The 17,552-nt window shown below is 54.9% G+C and overlaps 7 protein-coding genes and 1 non-coding gene across 8 annotated transcripts in view; 3 read left to right on the top strand and 5 right to left on the bottom strand.

Annotated features, from left to right (window-relative positions):
- Positions 1-722: 722 nt before the first annotated feature.
- Positions 723-825, bottom strand: UMAG_16038. The gene is made up of 2 exons: positions 788-825; positions 723-757 (listed from the first exon to the last, which is right to left on the bottom strand). It is a non-coding gene; the product is annotated as a tRNA-His (tRNA).
- Positions 826-1,066: 241 nt separating this feature from the next.
- Positions 1,067-2,362, bottom strand: UMAG_02092 (uncharacterized protein; the record flags this gene model as incomplete). Its single annotated transcript, XM_011390158.1, has 1 exon — positions 1,067-2,362. The coding sequence occupies one exon, from the start codon at positions 2,360-2,362 to the stop codon at positions 1,067-1,069; it is 1,296 nt and encodes a 431-aa protein (XP_011388460.1).
- An 840-nt stretch (positions 2,363-3,202) lies between these two features.
- Positions 3,203-4,696, top strand: UMAG_02091 (uncharacterized protein; the record flags this gene model as incomplete). The annotated part of the gene is made up of 1 exon (XM_011390157.1): positions 3,203-4,696. The coding sequence occupies one exon, from the start codon at positions 3,203-3,205 to the stop codon at positions 4,694-4,696; it is 1,494 nt and encodes a 497-aa protein (XP_011388459.1).
- A 655-nt stretch (positions 4,697-5,351) lies between these two features.
- On the top strand, positions 5,352-6,092 carry UMAG_11465 (uncharacterized protein; the record flags this gene model as incomplete). The annotated part of the gene is made up of 1 exon (XM_011390565.1): positions 5,352-6,092. The coding sequence occupies one exon, from the start codon at positions 5,352-5,354 to the stop codon at positions 6,090-6,092; it is 741 nt and encodes a 246-aa protein (XP_011388867.1).
- A 158-nt stretch (positions 6,093-6,250) lies between these two features.
- Positions 6,251-7,201, bottom strand: UMAG_11464 (uncharacterized protein; the record flags this gene model as incomplete). Its single annotated transcript, XM_011390564.1, has 1 exon — positions 6,251-7,201. The coding sequence occupies one exon, from the start codon at positions 7,199-7,201 to the stop codon at positions 6,251-6,253; it is 951 nt and encodes a 316-aa protein (XP_011388866.1).
- Positions 7,202-8,732: 1,531 nt separating this feature from the next.
- On the top strand, positions 8,733-12,170 carry UMAG_02089 (uncharacterized protein; the record flags this gene model as incomplete). The annotated part of the gene is made up of 1 exon (XM_011390156.1): positions 8,733-12,170. The coding sequence occupies one exon, from the start codon at positions 8,733-8,735 to the stop codon at positions 12,168-12,170; it is 3,438 nt and encodes a 1,145-aa protein (XP_011388458.1).
- Positions 12,171-12,421: 251 nt separating this feature from the next.
- On the bottom strand, positions 12,422-13,444 carry UMAG_02088 (putative adenylate kinase; the record flags this gene model as incomplete). The annotated part of the gene is made up of 2 exons (XM_011390155.1): positions 12,422-13,272; positions 13,396-13,444. 2 exons carry the CDS (start codon positions 13,442-13,444, stop codon positions 12,422-12,424), a joined length of 900 nt encoding a protein of 299 aa, XP_011388457.1.
- A 1,172-nt stretch (positions 13,445-14,616) lies between these two features.
- Positions 14,617-17,552, bottom strand: part of UMAG_15090 (uncharacterized protein) — a gene marked incomplete at both ends in the record, with an annotated part of 4,242 nt that continues 1,306 nt past the window's right edge. Inside the window, one exon of the mRNA XM_011390624.1 lies at positions 14,617-17,532. Coding sequence (XP_011388926.1) covers positions 14,617-17,532 — 2,916 coding nt within the window. The remainder of the gene's footprint in view (positions 17,533-17,552) is intronic.

Below are 17,552 nucleotides of genomic sequence, written 5' to 3'. Positions count from 1 at the left end.
CCTATCTCTGCTGGATGATCAGAAGTTGGGGCAACTAGATGTTGCAGAGATGCACGTGCCTTGACGACGAAGGATGGAGGGTGGATGGAGCTGGAAGTGGGTCGGGATGGCGGCGTGTTTGATGGATTCAGTTGTCCAAGCTTGCGATGAATCACGAATCGTGAATGTGTGCCATGTGCAGGCGATGTGTGTGTCAGACCGAACCTGTTTTGAACTTCGTGCTTGCAGTGAGCGACAGGAGTCGTGAGTGTGGAGCGGTAAGTGGCACAGCGCACAGCGGCACAGTTTCAATACCGCCGATTCTTGTGCTTTTTTGTCACACCGCCACGGAGAAGCGGCAACAGGGTCAGAAGCTCGCGACCGTGACTGTGACACGCTTTCTGCGCTTCAACTCTACCCCCAAACATACACGCACAGACTCTCGCCTGCTCTACGCATTCACATAGAGGCCGTCGAAGCAGGTGCGCACACAGAGCTTCCGTTCTTCGATCATCAATCATGAAAGCGCTCTAGTCCCATTCACTTATGATCTGCTCTTAGAAGTAATGCTCAACTCGGAGTCTAAATCTTTGATTTTTCAGGCCGACGTTCTCTCGAAAAGTAAGTCACCCACGACCCAGACGTGGCCTTGTGCTATCATCAGGATTGACGAAACATGCGCACAAAAGCGGCTAATTCCATAGTTTCGCGAATTTATTGTGGCAAACAAAAAAATATTTTTTTGCGGTCTGGAGGAATCGAACATCCGTCTGCTCGGCTCAGAAGAACGGATCAATTTGACCCAATTCCACAACGAGCTGTACTAGACCACTATACTAAGACCGCCGATATATTTTGCTGGCTGAATATAACGTATATATACAGTTCCTTTGTATTGTCAGTCATGATTTTGCTCGTGCTGGTCTGGAGGCAAACTTTCACGTTATTGCATGGTGCGCCGTCCTCGTCATGAAGGCACTGTTGAATGTATACGACTCAGTACTGAGATATGAGTTGTGGGTGGCAGGCAGGGAGTTTTGGCACGAAGGCAGTCACTTGAACTATATACCAGCATCAAAGAATAATCTTATGGCTTGACGCGAGACAAAGTGGGAGGCGGCACATGTGATGTGTACAGGGACAATGGACGAAATGGTCTCGAAGCAGCGGGTTCCGCTGCTTTCGGAAGATCTCTGCGGTAGAGCGAAGCGAAAGTGTCCTGTCGAATAGAAGCGAGGTGTGAGTCATGCTTGGGCAAGCCGAGATGGACAATGGGCGGGAGTCGCTGCCGTCCCAGGTAGCCGGTGTGACCATTAGCAGCGATGACAGGCCACTTGAGCTGGCAAGGCGGAGGAGATGTGGGGTCATCCGAGGCGTCAGAAGAGGGCTCTGAGGCCTGCTCTTCTTCTCGACAGCAAGAATGGCGCGTCCTGCAGAACGAGCTACACGGTGCCGAGTCAGATGAAGAAGCGCTGCAAGCAAGCGATGTCCGACACAGCTCTCGAGAAGCCGACGTCGTCGAGCACTTGCTCTCGTTGAATGTGTCAAAATCAGGTTCTGATGCTGTCAGTGAAAGTGAGCGCTCACGGCTATACGCCTCATGGTGAGCATGGACTCCACATTTGTGGCGACAAGTATCATGACGGATAGAGGCTTCGCGCACATCGTCACTTCCCCAATGCAGCCTTCGTTTGTTAGGTTTTACCTGTTCCTCCTGCATGACACTGTCTGGATCAGACGAGCCAGAGGGCGACAGAACCGATTGTTTGATATCTTCTTGCTCCATGCCTTCCTCCACAGCCGTATCGAAGCTGTGGGCACTGCGGTAGTGCTCCTCTAGCTCAACATTGATGTTGATCGAAGCGCGACGCTCCGCCTGACAGTCGCAAAGTGCTCGCAAAGCCTTGTTTTCTTCTTGCAACTTGACCACAAAGTCGAGCGTGTGGCTGATGATGCAGAGCTTCTCGAGCACCATGCTTGTGCGAACCTTCTCGCTCATCTCGTTTTTGGCCTTGTCGAACCTGTCTTCTTCACGTTTGCGCTTCGCATCGCGCTTGCTCGCGTTGGCGTTGGCGTTGACGTTGGAGGTGTTATCGGCTTCCTTGTCGTCGGTGGCGCGGAGAGGGGTGGTGAATTTCCGTTCGATCAGGTCTTGGCACTCCTTGCGGCAAGCAGGTACGATGTTTTGCAAGGCAACCAGCTTCTCGTTGATTTTTTCTCTTCTGCGTCTCTCGATGATCGAGTGGTCCGTCTTGCGTCGCAGGACGCGCGACTTGCGACGAGTGCCATCCTTGTTGAAGATTTGTTCATCAGCTTCCACTCGCGATGATGTTGCGGCAGGCGATGTGCTGCCAGCAGCGCTTTTTCTCTTGCCTGGAGCCATGCTGTGAGATGGGGAAGCGTCAAGAAGGAAGCTGAGAAGCGACTCGGGCAATCAAAAGGTGACGAGGCTTAGCGGCAACGGACGACACACAAAAACATTGGACTACTATAAGGCACACCCTAGAGCAATTTTGTAGCTTCTTGTACGGACCCCACACTCTTTGCAAACCTCAGAAGAGCCGGCGGAGGTAGGCAAGGGTCTGCTACCACTGGAGCTGAGCAGGAGGACAGTGAATCAAGGCTGGCGAGTACCGCTCCAGTCACGTCGACTTGGCTCGATCGACGTGTGCTCTCACACACGACATCGATGGTTTGTTGCGAGGTGGCTTGGCAAAGCGGTGCAAGGCGCAAGCGACACAGACAGGTGTGCAAGCGTTCATCGAGTGTCGTGATGACGAGCAGAGCACGCTATCAGCAGTCTGCCACCGTAACCCTTGCGGTCATTTTTTGACAGGTCTTGTACCACCGCACGCCGAATTGGCCTTATCGCATCAGAATGGCGAGGACCTTTGCGGTCATGGCACCATAGGCGCTGCTTCGCTCTTCGTGCCAGTCTTGAGTTACATGCGTGATGTGCTTCGTGCTTTTCCGTTCATCGTTTTGTTCATCGTGTTAAGTTTGGTGATTATTAATTGTGAATAGGCAAGACAGACACGAGAGCTCGTATGCGTCTGAAAGAAGCCCGAGATCCGACTCGAAGACATTCGTGATTCACGATTCTTCTCAGGATTTTGGAAGAAGCACGAGGTTGAGGATGCTCGCCAAGAACCCCTGGCTGTTGTCGTACGGCCTCTTTCGCTTTGTCACAAGCGTCAAACCACGAAAGATCGGACGGAGGTCGATGAGTGGACTCAGCTTGCGCTCGCTGCGCCGCTCTGCAGTCCCTCCACTGTTCAGGGCTGCCAGAAGTGCTACTAGCGGAAAGCAAGGAGCTGCGTCCAGCTCACTACAGCGCTTCGACACACGATGGCATCTCGATCCACCACGTGCATCCTGCTGGACAGCCGCATCAATATCGAGGTCACATGGCTCGAAGTCGTCTTCTTCTCGATCCATAGCGCGCAAGTACGCCACCAAGGCTTTTCAAGCGTCTGAGAATCATGTCTCTGAGCCTTCTCTGGATATCGACCGTGAGCCGGTGGTACGACTGGCGCAGCTCAGAATAGAAAAGCGCCAACGTCTGCTAGAGCTGACGGATGGTGTCGATAGTGCAGACATAGGCAAGCAGCTGAAGGAGCTCGATCCATTACGACAGGCCTGGGACAAGTTCTCGGCCAAACGCAAGCAGCTCATCAGCACAATATCTATCAGCCAAAACGATCCTGATGAGGACATGCGCGCGCTAGCATCTGAAGAGATCCTACTTTTGGAAGAAGAGCTTTTGGAATTGCGATCAGACATGCAAGAGCTCATTCTGGAATCCGTCACTGATCCGATCGAGGCAAAGGCGGTTGGCGCCGTGCTAGAAGTCCGACCCGGCGTTGGAGGTCAAGAGTCGACCTTGTTCACAGCGGAAGTGGCTCGGATGTACCAACGTTTCTGCGAGCAGAAACCAGTCGAGGAAGATGGGTCTGGCGAATGGCAGGTAGAGATGCTGTCGAGCACAAGCGTCGACGTGTCAACATCTTCATCTGGATCCGGTTCAGGGCTCAAGGAAGCCATCATCGAAGTCAAGGGGAAAGGCGTCTTCAAGAAACTCAAGTACGAAGCCGGCGTACATCGTGTACAGCGTATCCCATCCACACAGAGCCTGGGCAAGCTTCAGACTTCGACCATCGCAGTGATGGTGCTGCCCATCTCCGAAGGTTCCGAACACAAGGCCGACGATCTTGTGGATCCCAAAGACGTCAAGGTGGAGGTGATGAGGTCAAGAGGTGCGGGAGGACAGCACGTCAATAAGACCGAGTCGGCGATCCGCCTGACGCACGAGCCGACGGGAATCTCTGTATCGATGCAAGACAGCCGATCACAGCACCAGAACCGTACCAAAGCTTGGGCGGTACTGCGTGCCAGACTGTTGGACCGTAGACTGAAACAAGAGGTTGAGGGCAATCGGGAACGAAGGCTTGCTCAGGTAGCAAGTATGGATCGAAGTGATCGCGTTCGCACCTACAACTTCCCGCAAGACCGCGTGACGGACCACCGCATCAACCTAAGCTTGAACGGCATTGATGCCATCATGGAGGGAGAACACGACCCTGGTACCGGTCTGGATTATATTATGGAGAGTCTGCGCGTCGAAAGCGAAGCGCGCAAAGTCAAAGCGCTGCTCGAGAATGAGGAAGCGGAAGCTGCTGAAGCTGCGTCTCCAGCTTCGAACAAAGGGCGAAGGTGAGGACGATGTAGCCACGCTACCTGCGAGATTTCAACATTTCCATCATTTAAGCCTGAATCACGAATCGTGAATCTCGCACGTCGGTTCATCGTGTGTGATTTTTGGCATGCATGCACGATAGCTGCGCGATCTAAACCCACCTTGATACACTCGAGCCCCTCCTTCATGCCGAACTTGCGGCTGATCTTACTGCAAGCTTTGGAAGAGCGACTGGCAGTTTCCGAGTTCTAGTCGTGAGTCTGGACAAGGGGTGGGGCATTGGAGTCCCAGATAGTTTTGAAACTTGAAACCGTGTTGGCGTCAGTTTGCGAAGGGGAAAGGCACTTGTTCGATGCTTCGGTCTCCATATACTCGCTATCTTGAGCCCCAGCAAGGGTGGGATGCGACACGTTCTCCCACGTCTCCACAATGAAGACGCTTTGACCACCGATAGCGATGCAAGTCGCTGCGTAGCTGCGCGCCAATTTGGCAGAGTCACGGTGCTTGATGTGCCCTTTGTCTCTTCAAAGATCGTTTTCATTGTCATTTGGTTTGCTCTTCTGTTCGATATCAATCACCACATATCGTCATGATATGCTGAGGCTGAGCACTTTAGAATCTACCTCCAGATCGCTGACAGGCTTTCCCGCCTCGTACCATCTCGCATCAGCATACGATGCTGGACGATGCATTCGGCGAGACATGCTCAGTCTCTTGCAGCAGTAGCTCGTCACCCGCGGTGGAGCGCACGCTACGACGTCGACGATCAGCAGCGTCGGCATCGCTGCTTTCGAAACCATCGATGCTCACGCTTGGCCGATTGGATCCATCGTTCGAAACGTGCGTCTTGGTGTATCTGACTTGTTGGCCTTCCTCTACTCGTCTAGTGTATGCACTGTTCGAACCGAACTTTTTAGTGGATGGTAGCAGCCGCGCGATTCGCAAACTCGATCGGTCTACATGGGAGCGCTTGCGATCGCATGTTGAAGAGTTGCGGATTGTGGCCTTGTCATGTCGATTTGACCAAGCCGAGTCTGGCGCACCGGATGCACGGACGAGAAGATCGGACTGCATGTTTGACTTGTCCACTCGTACCGATGATGCAACGATTACGCGGATGTACCTGCAACCGCAGTCGTACACAAGTGTACCTGCGAGATGCAAAGATGACTTGCTCGAGATCGAAATCCACTCTCCGAGTGACGAGGGTCTGGCCAAGGAGAGAAAGGTTTGCTTGCCAGACCAGGTGAGGACGGTGTTGCAGGATGCGGAACAGCTGATGCAGGATGGCGATGCACAGAGCATGATTTCGCCCTCGACAGGTTCAAGTGGTTCACAGCAAGCGAAAGAGCGAGTGGATAGCGCTGAATTTGCATCGGTGTGCGATCGGATCCTTCGACTTGTTCAAGACATCTAGTCCACTGCGTCATTGCGTCACTCGAACAGAACGACATTGTTCCTTCAAGAGCACGTCATACCCTCTGTACTTCCTGAACGACCCCAACTAGCGTACACACAGCACACTAGACTTGCAGAAACAAAGGACAAGCAAAACAGAGCAAAGAATAAAGATTCTCAAGGGGTATGCGATCTCTGATGATACGAGCGAGACGAAAGCGAACGATGACGCCTATGTGATGTAGGATGGGTGCCAGCCAGTGGCGGTTGTTGATCTTGGTGATTTGGGGTATGATTCGAGCCGAGCGGTGCCGAATTGTAGAGGTTGTCGATGACGAGGACCTCAAGGTCTTGTGCTGAGGAAGATGATGGCGCTTGATGGGATTCGCGTGGTGGCCAGCGCTGCTTTGGTGAGGGTGATTTCTCAACAACGGCTTGCGGAAGCGAGTCTGCATTGTGCGCGCTTGACTTGTGATTAGATTTCGCGGTGGGGGCGTGTTGGTGATGCTTGTCAGCGTGTGACGGGTGGGAAGAGTGCTTGGTAGCCTTGGTCGAGTGTGGCGCTGAGAAATGGTCGTTGGCTATCTGCTTGGTAGCCTTGGTCGAGTGTGGCGCCGAGAAATGGTCGTTGGCTATCTGCTTGGTGAGCCACATCTGCCGGGCCTTCTCTCTAGCAGCCTTAACATCGGTGGCATTGATACTGCTGTCGGCTGGAGGACGAATGCTTCCGGCACTAACGCAGAGCATCAAGCCTTGGTATACAACATCGCAGTCCAGGCTGGGATTGTTACTCTGCAGATGCTCGGTAGTGATGGAGTAAGCGTTGGCGATGCTTTCGCAGGTGTCCTGCTCTGAGCACTGGTGAACAAATTGGCAGTCATTGCCGTAGCGACCGAGACAGAGACGGCTGCCGATTTCGAGCGTGTAACAGTCGGCGCCAGCATCGAGCAAGTTGAAGGCGAGGATCTGGTAGGTGGAGGTGAGGGTCTTTTGACCGATCTTGTCGCATGTGTCGCCAGGTTGTACGGTATAGTGACGGGTGCACGCGGTGTTGTTCGAGTGGAAGGCGGCTCGCGTGAGCAGCGGTAGGAGGGTGACTGCTGATAGCAGCACTGACAAGGCGCGCATGATGGAAGCCAGAGCAGCGCCAAAACGTGCAAAGACGATCGATCGGAAGAGCTAGTTGAGGTGGCAGGAATGGGGAGATGGTCGCGAGCAGCGAGTAGCAAGAGAAAGTGTGCTGGATATGGTTGTAGCAAGCAAATGCGGCTGTCAAAGGTGAGCTTGTCACAAGTCTCGAGGAGTGGGTGACGCCAAAGAAAGGAAGAAAGAAAGGAAGAAAGAAAGGAAGAAAGAAAGAAAGAAGAAAACAAAAGAGTGTGAAGTGCTGAAGAGCAGTTTGCGCAAGACGGGTGCAGGTGATAGTCGCGTGATGTTGTTACAGTAGGACTGAGCAGAGGTGGCAAGTAGGTGGAGCAAAGAGGAGGAGCCGCAGCAAGGATACAAGGAGGAGAGTGGGAGGGGATGGTGGTGTTGGATCAGACTGGCGAGTCAACGAATTTCGCAGGGTCGAACAACACGCAAACACGAATCACGAATCGTGAGTTACACAGAAAAACAGTCGTGAGTCGCACACGAGCACAGATTCGGCAATCACCAAGCACGATTCACGATTCGTGAGTGTGCTTGGCAATTCAACGCTGTCAGAAGTCACAGAGTTCGTCAGTGTCATTCACAAGTCACCATTCGTGATTCGTGATTGCATCGTGAATTCACAGATTATTATCTTAGTAAAACAAAAACAAGTCAAGACACAGGGGGCCTTGCGTAACTCTCCATCATATCCCCCACCTACCCACCTATCCACACACACACACACACACACACACACACATACACAGGCTGGATACTAAGCAGCATTGTTCCATGTCGTTGTTCGTCGTGAATGTTGCGGTGGGTCGAACGAGTGTTGATGTTGTTGCCTCATAACTGTGCCGAAAGCGTGTTGACGCGAGTGAGCGTCAAGTTAGTACGAGATCCAAAGTGACACGCTCGGCATGCGCATGCGCTGTCGATCTTTTCTGTTTCGCATCCAGCCGAGATCGGAGCACACTCGCCGAGGCAGTCTCGTATACACTCGGCCGACAGCCAAAATTCCCCCAGAGATCCACACGTGCTCATCGCTGATCGCCGATGCGGAGCTGCATCGGATTCTCATTGGATCGCAGTCGTGAGTCGCGAGCGCGCGGCGCTTGTTTTTGGCGCAACTGCTGAGCTGGATGTGTATGCATAAGCAACAAACAAGCACCAAATTTGTAACACGTCAACAGACACGAGATCAGTTAAACTTGGAGCAAGCAAGCGCCTTACCAAGTCACTCCCATCACAGTCAAGAGTCACGAGTGACGAGTAACGTACACCCTCGCATCACCTCTATCTCTTTCTCTGCGTCCTCTTCACGTCTCAGCACCGCTCTTGAACCTCGCCACCCCACTTCGATTTACCACCCGGTTCAAGACCCACCCTTCTTTGCATCTTGACTTTGTACTTCCACACAGTACATCTCGAAAGCATGTCGGCCAAGTAAAGCAACGTTGGCGCATTGCATACACCTCGAGCAACGTTTGCAAGCGCTCGCTGCTTCTTGCCGACATTCGACATGCCGCTTGCAGTGACAGCGTCCAGGTCGCGCTTGGCAGCTACCAAGGCTCGCCAACCCACCGCATCATCCTCCGCCTCCTCTACTACCACTTCCGCACCTGGCCGATCCAAGTCAGCAACAGCGCCTCAATCAGCTCCTATTCCACCTCCGCCATCGGTGCTAGAGTTGCCATCCCCGCTTCCTACGCTCTCAGAGCTTCAAGCAACCCACGACATTCAACCCAGCCCACACCTTGTTGCTCGCCGACTTAACTCGCTCGCCCGCTCCTTCCTTGCATTGCATGCCGAAACAGCGTCGCCTGACCCTCTCAACTGGGAGCTCGATCTGTGCTCTGCTACCTTGTTCTCTGTGTACGCCGTGTGCCTAGACTCGTCCTCAGCCATTGCGCGTGCCACTTTGGCTAGATGCGCTCGTCTCGGAGGCTTCAACATTGTGCTCCCGTTCAGTCCCTCGGCTAGTGCAGCGTCAGCGACCGTTTCTGCTTCCAAGCTCAGCTCTCAGGACCCTCATGATGCCGCCGGTGCTCACGCATGCATCCACATTCTTCAGCAAGGATCGTCAGCTACTTTCCACGACGCAGCCAGTGCCCGAGAGTATCGTGATGCGTGTCACACGCTCGGCAGATCGTCCGACGCTCTTCAGGTCTCTGATCTGCTTCGAGACAAGGCACTTGGCAAGAGAAAGGCCATGGAACCAGCTCATCAAGATGCCTCTTTGTCTCAACCTGTTTCGTCAAAGCACCGTTACCAATCCCAACTACAAACCGACCAGGCGTACAATGCAGCCAGTCGCGCACGCATCCAGCAAGCACAAACCCTATTCAGCCAAGCAATCCAGCTTGATCCTTTCAACTGGCGCGCATGGGCAGGCCTTTGCGATACCGGATACGGTGCCGCCTCGGCTACCAAGCATCTCAGCGCTTCTACACTAGATCGTCTTTACTCGAATCTGGTCGCAAAGGTGCAGGCCCCCTACATAGCCACCGAAGCTTCGCTCAAGTCCAGCCCGCCATTCTCGAATGCACACGTCGAAGCTTCTCCCATGGTCCGCAAGGTGTCGGAAGACGGCGCCAACAAGAAGCTCAAGGTTTCTTCAGAAGTCCCTGCCGTGCCTCCGATGCCTCCCTTGCCGGTCTCCGCCGTCCGCAACGGCGTGCCGTCCAAACCAACCGACAAAGTGACTCCACCGCTGCCAACCACGTCAGCCAGCGCCGTGACGGCTACACGCTTGCATCCAGCATCGCGTGCTCTCTCGGCCGCCCAGACCAACACACGCCATCTCGAGCCCGTATCTGCCGAAAAGGACAATGTCAAGGCAGTCAAGGTTGTCGACAACGCTACTCGGCCCACTCGCACCACAGGTGTACGCACTGCTACAGTCACTGCTCCTACCACCACAAACGCACGGCAGTTGCGGTCTACCCGCGGCAACACGGGCGTTTCGACAGCGGCGACCACCGTCTCGCGCTCCGCAGCAGCCCCGATCAGAGCAGGCGCCACAAGTGCAGCCGGCAGCGTCTCTTCCACCTCTTCTGCATCTTCCACCTCATCCATGTCGTCCCGCGCAACCGTCTCTACGGCGCGTACCGCTGTGTCTAGCCGCAGAGTTGCGTCAGGAGCATCTGCTCAATCTGCAGCGCGCGCCACAGCCGCCAAGCCCACTTCTGCATCAACTACTCGCACCACAAGCACAACCAATGGCGCCAGCGTTCTGCCAAAGAGGGCCATCACCGCCGCGACGAGTCGTCTGGCTACTTCCGGCAATCAGAGTCGTCCCGGTAGCGCCATGTCCAAGGCGAGCTCCACTTCGGCTGGTGGTGCCGGTATACCAGCGCGCACCAACGGTACCCTCGCTTCCAGCCGTACAGCTGCCGAGGCGATGCGTCTCAAAGAGGAGCAACATGCCAGAGCCAAGCTCGATTCGCTCACCGCGTTGCGAGAGCCGATCGTGCAGCAGCTCACGTCCATGGCGCATCAGCAAGCTGCAGACAGCTATGTGCTGGCTCTGCTTGCTCAGCTCGGCGAAGCGTATCGACTCTTGCGACTCTGCGAGGGGGACAAAGCTGCGGCTGTGTTGATGGGCTGCGTACAAGGTGAGACTGCCGTCGTCGAGGATGGCAGAACGCAGGTGCTCAGACAGAACGGCCACGGTTCAGCTGCAAGCAAAGCAGCCGCGTCCACCGAGATAGATCGCTTGCTCGACCATCAAATCAAAGACAGCTTGCTCCACCACCTGCTCTTGGCCCGCAGTTACGCCGAATGCTCCCAGTACGCCTCTGCCGAACATCACTTTGGCGCCGTAACCAAACTGAACCCTTTCATTGCGTCGCACATGGACGTGTATTCGCTTGTGCTCTTCCACCTCTCTCGCGAGGTCAAGCTGTCTGCATTGGCGCAACACCTTGCCATGGTTGCGCCTAACACGGCGTCTACGCACATTGTCGTCGGTAACGCGTTTTCATTGCAGAAAGAGCACCAGACGGCGCTTGTGTGTTTTCAGCGTGCCGCGGCGGCTGCGCCAGACTACGCGTACGCCTACACGCTCGCGGGTCACGAAGCGCATGATTTGGGGCTGCACGATGAAGCGATTGCCTACTTCCGCAGCGCGATCCGTTGCGATCGGCGCCACTGGAACGCGTGGGCTGGGTTGGGTCGTGTCTACCTAGGCCTCGGCGAGCACGAACACGCTGCATGCAAGAGTCTGCAGCAGGCGATCCACCTGAACGCTTCCAACCACCTCCTTTGGGATCTGGTGGGTTGGACGTTTTCATTGCTCAATGCACCGGCCAAGGCGCTGGAGTGCTACGATCGGGCGATCGAACTGGCACCGCGGGCGTCGGTGTTGACGTATCTGCGTCGAGCAGAGCTGTTGCTGCAACATGGAGATGTGGACTCGAGCCATCGCGATCTGGTCTGTGCGCACGACTTGGCGCCCGAGGAAGCAAGCGTGCATATCTTGCTCGCTCAGTCGTACATGCGTCTCGGCGGAGGTAGCTTTTGCCACATCGAAGGCGCTACGGCCAAAGCCAAGGCGAGTGGCGTCATGATCTTGCCCGAAAAGTTCCAAGCCGAAATCAGCCATCACCTGAGCGTTGCGGTAGATCTGGACCCTACGCTCTTGCGTCTCGTCAAGAGCATCTGTGAAGGCTACAAGTGTTTGCCTGGGAGCAAGCTGGTGCCTAACGAATTGTCGTTGATGGACTCGATCACAATCGATGAAAGCCAGCCAAGCGCGTTTGCGCACATGCAGCGCGAGTCGAGCAGGCTCGCCAACTCGACCGCGCACCACCTCGTGCACGTTGCTCCAGGCGCTCTGCAACCTCCACCGCCAGATTTTGCCAGCAGCCTCCCCACGCACAACGACGCAAGCAGCTGGCTCCACCGCGCGAATTCCAGCCTGGATATCGTCCTGCACGACACAGATGTTTCCATCTGATCTTTTCGTTTCGCTCAACTAGTCGCGGTCGGCCGTCGGTCTGTGTGTCTGCAATTTCACTCGCAGTGTCTTGGGCTTTTGTTTCTGCTTCGGTTGGTGAGCTACGATACAGACGCTCGCGCCGAACAAAGCGCGAGCTCGAGCTGCATAGAGTGAGTGTTTAGGATTTCATTGTGTGCGCGCATGATAGAGCGGGGTTTGGGGTTTGGGGTTTGGGGAGTGGGGCGTGCAGGGGCAACATTTTGGCGACTCTAGTTGGAAGGCTGAGGTTGCTTGTTGTCAAAGATGGCCTGGATGCTCTGCCAGACGACCTTGGGGCTCTGGCTGGCGTCTACGGGTGCCCAGATGCCTTGCTTTCGGTAGTAGTCGGTCACTGCGGCGGTCTGGGCGTGGTAGGTGGCCAACCTCTTTTTCAGCGTCTCGGCGTTGTCGTCGCTGCGCTGAATCAGCGGTTCGCCAGTAACGTCGTCGGTCATGGGCTTCTTAGGAGGACTGAACTCCTTGTGGTAGCTCCTTCCAGATGCCGGGTGGACTAGACGGCCGGTGATACGAGAGATCAAGAGGTTGTCGTTGATCTTGAGCTCGACAGCGTGATCGAGCTTCTGGTTCTTCTGTTTCAACATGCCGTCCAATTTCTCGGCCTGAGGCGTGGTGCGCGGAAATCCATCGAGGATAAATCCACCCTTGCAGCTCGGGTTGGTCTCCAACTGGTCCTTGATCATCGAGACCATGATCTCGTCCGAGACAAGTCCGCCTTGATCCATGATCTTCTTGGCCATCTTTCCGAGCTCGGTCTGCTTGGACACCTGCTCACGAAGCATGTCGCCCGTAGCCAGGTGGCAGACGCAGTTGTTGAACTTTTCCAAGATCTTGGGCGCCTGCGTTCCCTTGCCAGCACCAGGAGGCCCAATCAGGATCATTCGCACACCAGATGGCGTCGAGCCCGTGATCGATGAAATCGTCGACGACGCTTTCGACTCGAGTTGAGCGATCTTGTCGTTGAGCTGCGAGACGAGCGATTTCAGGTACGAGAGCTCAGTCGAGCCGCCAGAGATTGTGTCGCCCTTCATGTTGAGCTCCTTCTTGATCTCTCCCTCAGAGGCTGTATGTCATGCAGAAAAAAAAAGAACAAGAGCAACAAACATTGTGGTCAGCCATGGAAGTTTTGCATGCAAAGCTTCTAGTCTCCCGCCTCGATTGTGCGAGTAAGAAATACAATACATACGAGCAGGGAAAGGGCTATCCCGAGCGCCGCGCGTGGTGGTGGTAGCCATATTTGCCAAAGAATAACAAGAGGATCGGATGGATGATGGAAGAGAAGATCGATTCTCGTGCAACAAACACACCCGCACAGTCACCAACTTGAATTGTGGAGTAAAATCCTCGACTGGATTCGAGATTCCGAGTGTGACTTACCGACCCACTCGTGACTTGTCGTCACCGATCCGTCTCATCGGACTCGCTCGCACTCGGCCAAGCTTGCGGGTGAAAATGGGAATCGTTAATAATAATCAAGAAAATCGTGAATCACTTGGCGGTCCACTGACGCATTCACGATTCGTGATTCGTGATTCGTGATTCGTGGTTCATGGTTCATGGTTCGTGGTTCGAGATTTGCACCAACGCGTGACCTACATTTCGTCTTTCACCTCTTTCTCTCCTGCTCGCCCGTCTCATCTTGACTGGCACGCCTGCTGCATTGGCCGATCCATCCAGCACTTGCTGCCGTCATTAGCTGCAAGAATCCCCAAATTCTTACTTCACGAATCCAGACAAAAGCGTGAAGCTGGAGCTGTGAAGCCTGAGCTTGCACGTGCCATCGCGACTCGTGACTGTAATATTCCGGCTTTAATACAATTCACGACCAACGTTATTCACGATTCTTGATGGATCACCGCCCATGCCCGGCCCTTTAGGCTCTTGAAATAGTTCGTCAAGCCGCCCCACTTCTCGTACGAGACACCGCCCACCGCTTCGATCTTTGTGTGAGGTGAGGTGTGAAAAATTCGAACGTGACGGGGCAGAGACAGACTCGTGACTCACGCCTCGGTCGTTTTGTGAATCAATTGCCGATTACCTGGGGACCGTGACACCTAAAGGCAATTGGTAAGAATACTAGAGAGATTGTGAAAAAGGCGGCTGGCTTCTACAGAGAGATGTATGGGAGAGAAGAAAAATGTAACACAAAACCCATAAACGAAACGAAACGGAGAGAGAAACATAGAAGAGAACACCAAGAGCTGGAATACAAGTGGTAAGGTGACAAAGGACACGTAATGCAGGCCTCCTCTACCGCAGTCTTGTACATACTCAGACGGCAGGAGGGACCGTCTAGGTTCGGGGCCAAGTAGCCGCTGAACAAGAACTCTAGGTTGCAAAGAGGTAGTCAGGTGGCAGAAATCCAGCAGAGGTCGCCCAGGATACCTTGTTTGATGCACTTGGCAATTTACTGACCCTGTTGCGACTGGTTTGACATATCGTTCTGCAACGCCAGTTGCATGCCAGAGTCGCCCAGCGCGTCAAAGTTCATGTTCAAACCCGGAGAGAGTGCAGCGTTGGCATCGCCGTTGATGACGTTCGGCGCAAAGCCGCTCGCAAGCGACTCGTTGGGAGCAAGCGAGCTCAGGCTAGGCAGATGAGCCGCCATGTCCGTCGGCATCGCCGACATTGGCGTCGTTTGGCCAGACGCAGGGCGTGCAGCTTCAGCAGCAATCACCGCTTTGCGCGATGGGATCGAGAGCATAAAGCTCGCCGCTTGCGCCTGCTGCTTCCTCTCGATCATGCTTCGCACCTGATGCACATGAATCTCTTCGCTCGATGCCTTGCCTCCGTTCATCGGTTGGCCGCCCTCGGGCTGCGATGCTACCATGGGCGCCGACTGCGCAGGTAGTGTCACGTTGGCCTGCATCTGCTGTTGAAGTGCCTGCGACGATGTGGGTGCCTGCAGAGACTGCGCGCCCACCATATGCTGGGCCGAGCCACTCTGGAAGGGGCTGTGGTTCATCTGCGCGGGCATGGGCGAAGCCATGGCAGACGACAGCTGCGAGCTGCCTCTGCCGCCTTCCGCAGCTGTGCCAGCCACATCCGAGAGTTGCGGTGTCAACATGGCTGCTTCGTTGTTGAACGATTGGAAATACTGCGGACGCATATCGGCGTGAACGGGCGGCGTAAAGGGGAAAGAAATCGCGTTAAGCACCGCAGGCACCTTGGACGGCTCGACAATCTGATGGTTGATCGACTCGCTCGGGAAATTCGCGGGCGGATGACCGTTGATGAATGCGTGGACGGAGACGGGTAGATCAGGCTGCATCGCGTGTTGCAACATATCAGACATAGCCACAGAAGGCACAGATGGAGCAGCGTCATCTGCTCCGTTGCCAGCCGAACGTCCAGCATTGTCTGCCTGCAGCTCTTCGGCGGCAATCGACGCCACTTGCAAGTGGAACGAGTGTTGAAGCTGGTGCAGCTGACCACCATGCACGTAGTGAGCAGTGACGCTCACCTCCCCGCTCTCGCTGCCTGTTGTGGGCACGCCAGAGAGCACTCGCTTCTCCTCATCCCATTGGATCCACGAAGGCACCTTGTTGCACGAGAATACAGCCTTGATGCTGGTCGAAGACGCCTGCGGATCCCACACCTTGAGCGGCCAGATCCACTCGAGGCCGACGTAGGCGATCTTTTCTGGAGCTCCGGCGATCTTGCGACTGAACTCGCGGAATTCCCAGCCACCTTCAGGAATCTTTTTGGCCTCGACGATCCAGATATGATTGCCCTTTGACTTGGCCTTCTTGCCATCCTCGTTGAATCGCGAGATGCAGGGCTGCGTCCACAGGAACTGTCGGATCTTCTTGCTTGAGCACTCAGCCTCTGTGATGCCTTTGCGATACACTTCGGCCTGGAAAGCGTTGGTGAAGGCCTGAATACGGAATTTGAACGGACGAAAGTCAGGCGACTCATCCAGCCTCGCCATCTTTTTCGGCATGAGAGTCTGATGCAGTAGCTCGCCACGGTCGTCAGTGATCTCGAGATCGGAGCAGACAGCATTCAGAAAGCTGTAGAAAATGGTATCTAGCTTGCTGCGAAGCTCCGGCAACAAGGTGGCGCTTGCGCCGTACTTATCTGCGCCGGTCATCGGCATGTCTCCGGCCGCCGCATCATCGACACCACCAAAATCAAAGGAAGCGCCGCTTGAGAAAAAGCCGCTGCTTCGATGTCGACGATGTTTGGTGAGGTGACGCTGGCTTTCGTCGCCGCCGCCCTGGTTTCCCTCGTCTCCGCTGTCGCCATTGCTAAATGACTCTTCAGGCGAAGATGGTCCGGAGTCGACAGCGGATTGATTCGCGGAAGTGTTCGAGCTAGAGATAGCCGACATCTGCAAGGCGCTTCGCGCCATCTTGGATTGACCGCGATCACTGCTGACTGGAGGTTCGACAACGCTCTGCCCTTTCGGTCCGGGCTGAGGAGTCATGGTCATAGCATCGTGCAGGGAGCCTCCGCGCATGTGGCCTTGTTGTTGAATGGCTGGACTGGAGGGCATAAACGGAGCCATAGTGTTGCCGTTTATGAGACCGGCGAAGGACTGGCTTTGCGGAAACTCGAAGGGCGTCTGTGGCGTAGAGGGGGATGCGTTCAGCGACTGCATCCCACTCGAGAGCGAGGCGGGCGCCTGAGGCAGCAATGAGAGTGACGGCCCAGCGACAACGCCATTTGCCATTTGGGCCACAGGCATACCTTGGGAGGGAATTGAGGTTTGCATCTGTGCCGGGGTTTCGGAGCCTGCGATGGTCGGTGGCGCAGAAGAAATAGGCGAAGGGGGCTTGATGGGTGTTGTCGTCTCTGATCGCAGCGACTTGAACGGCTGTTCGGAGAGATCACTGTCAGACTGAACCGGTCGCTTGCGCGCAGTCGGGCTCACTTGACCACTGTGCATCACGTCGCCGTCTGCAGCTTTCATTTGGCTGAGTGTTAGGTTCGGCAGCGGCTGCATCTCGTGATGAGAAGTTGGCTGTTGCTGTTGCTGTTGCTGCTGGTGCTGGTGCTGTTGCTGTTGCTGCTGTTGCTGTTGCTGTTGCTGTTGCTGTTGCTGTTGCTGCTGTTGCTGTTGCTGTTGCTGTTGCTGTTGCTGTTGCTGTTGCTGTTGCTGTTGCTGCTGTTGTTGCTGTTGCTGCTGTTGTTGCTGCTGTTGTTGCTGCTGTTGTTGCTGATGTTGTTGCTGCTGTTGTTGCTGTTGAGGCGATACACTCTGTTCGAGCATCAAGGAAGGAGCAAGCGCCTGTGGCTGTGACGGATGCGTTGCTGTTGCAACAAACGCCAGTGGCAGGAAAAGGTTGCGAAGATTGGGGAAAAGCGGCAAGGTAGGCATCTGGGCGGGCACAGCGGATG

This window comes from Mycosarcoma maydis, chromosome 5 (genome assembly GCF_000328475.2).
Source record: "Mycosarcoma maydis chromosome 5, whole genome shotgun sequence".
Classification (NCBI taxonomy): domain Eukaryota; kingdom Fungi; phylum Basidiomycota; class Ustilaginomycetes; order Ustilaginales; genus Mycosarcoma; species Mycosarcoma maydis.
The sequence above is the reverse complement of the archived record's forward strand: the minus strand, read 5'-3'. Positions and strand labels throughout refer to the sequence as shown.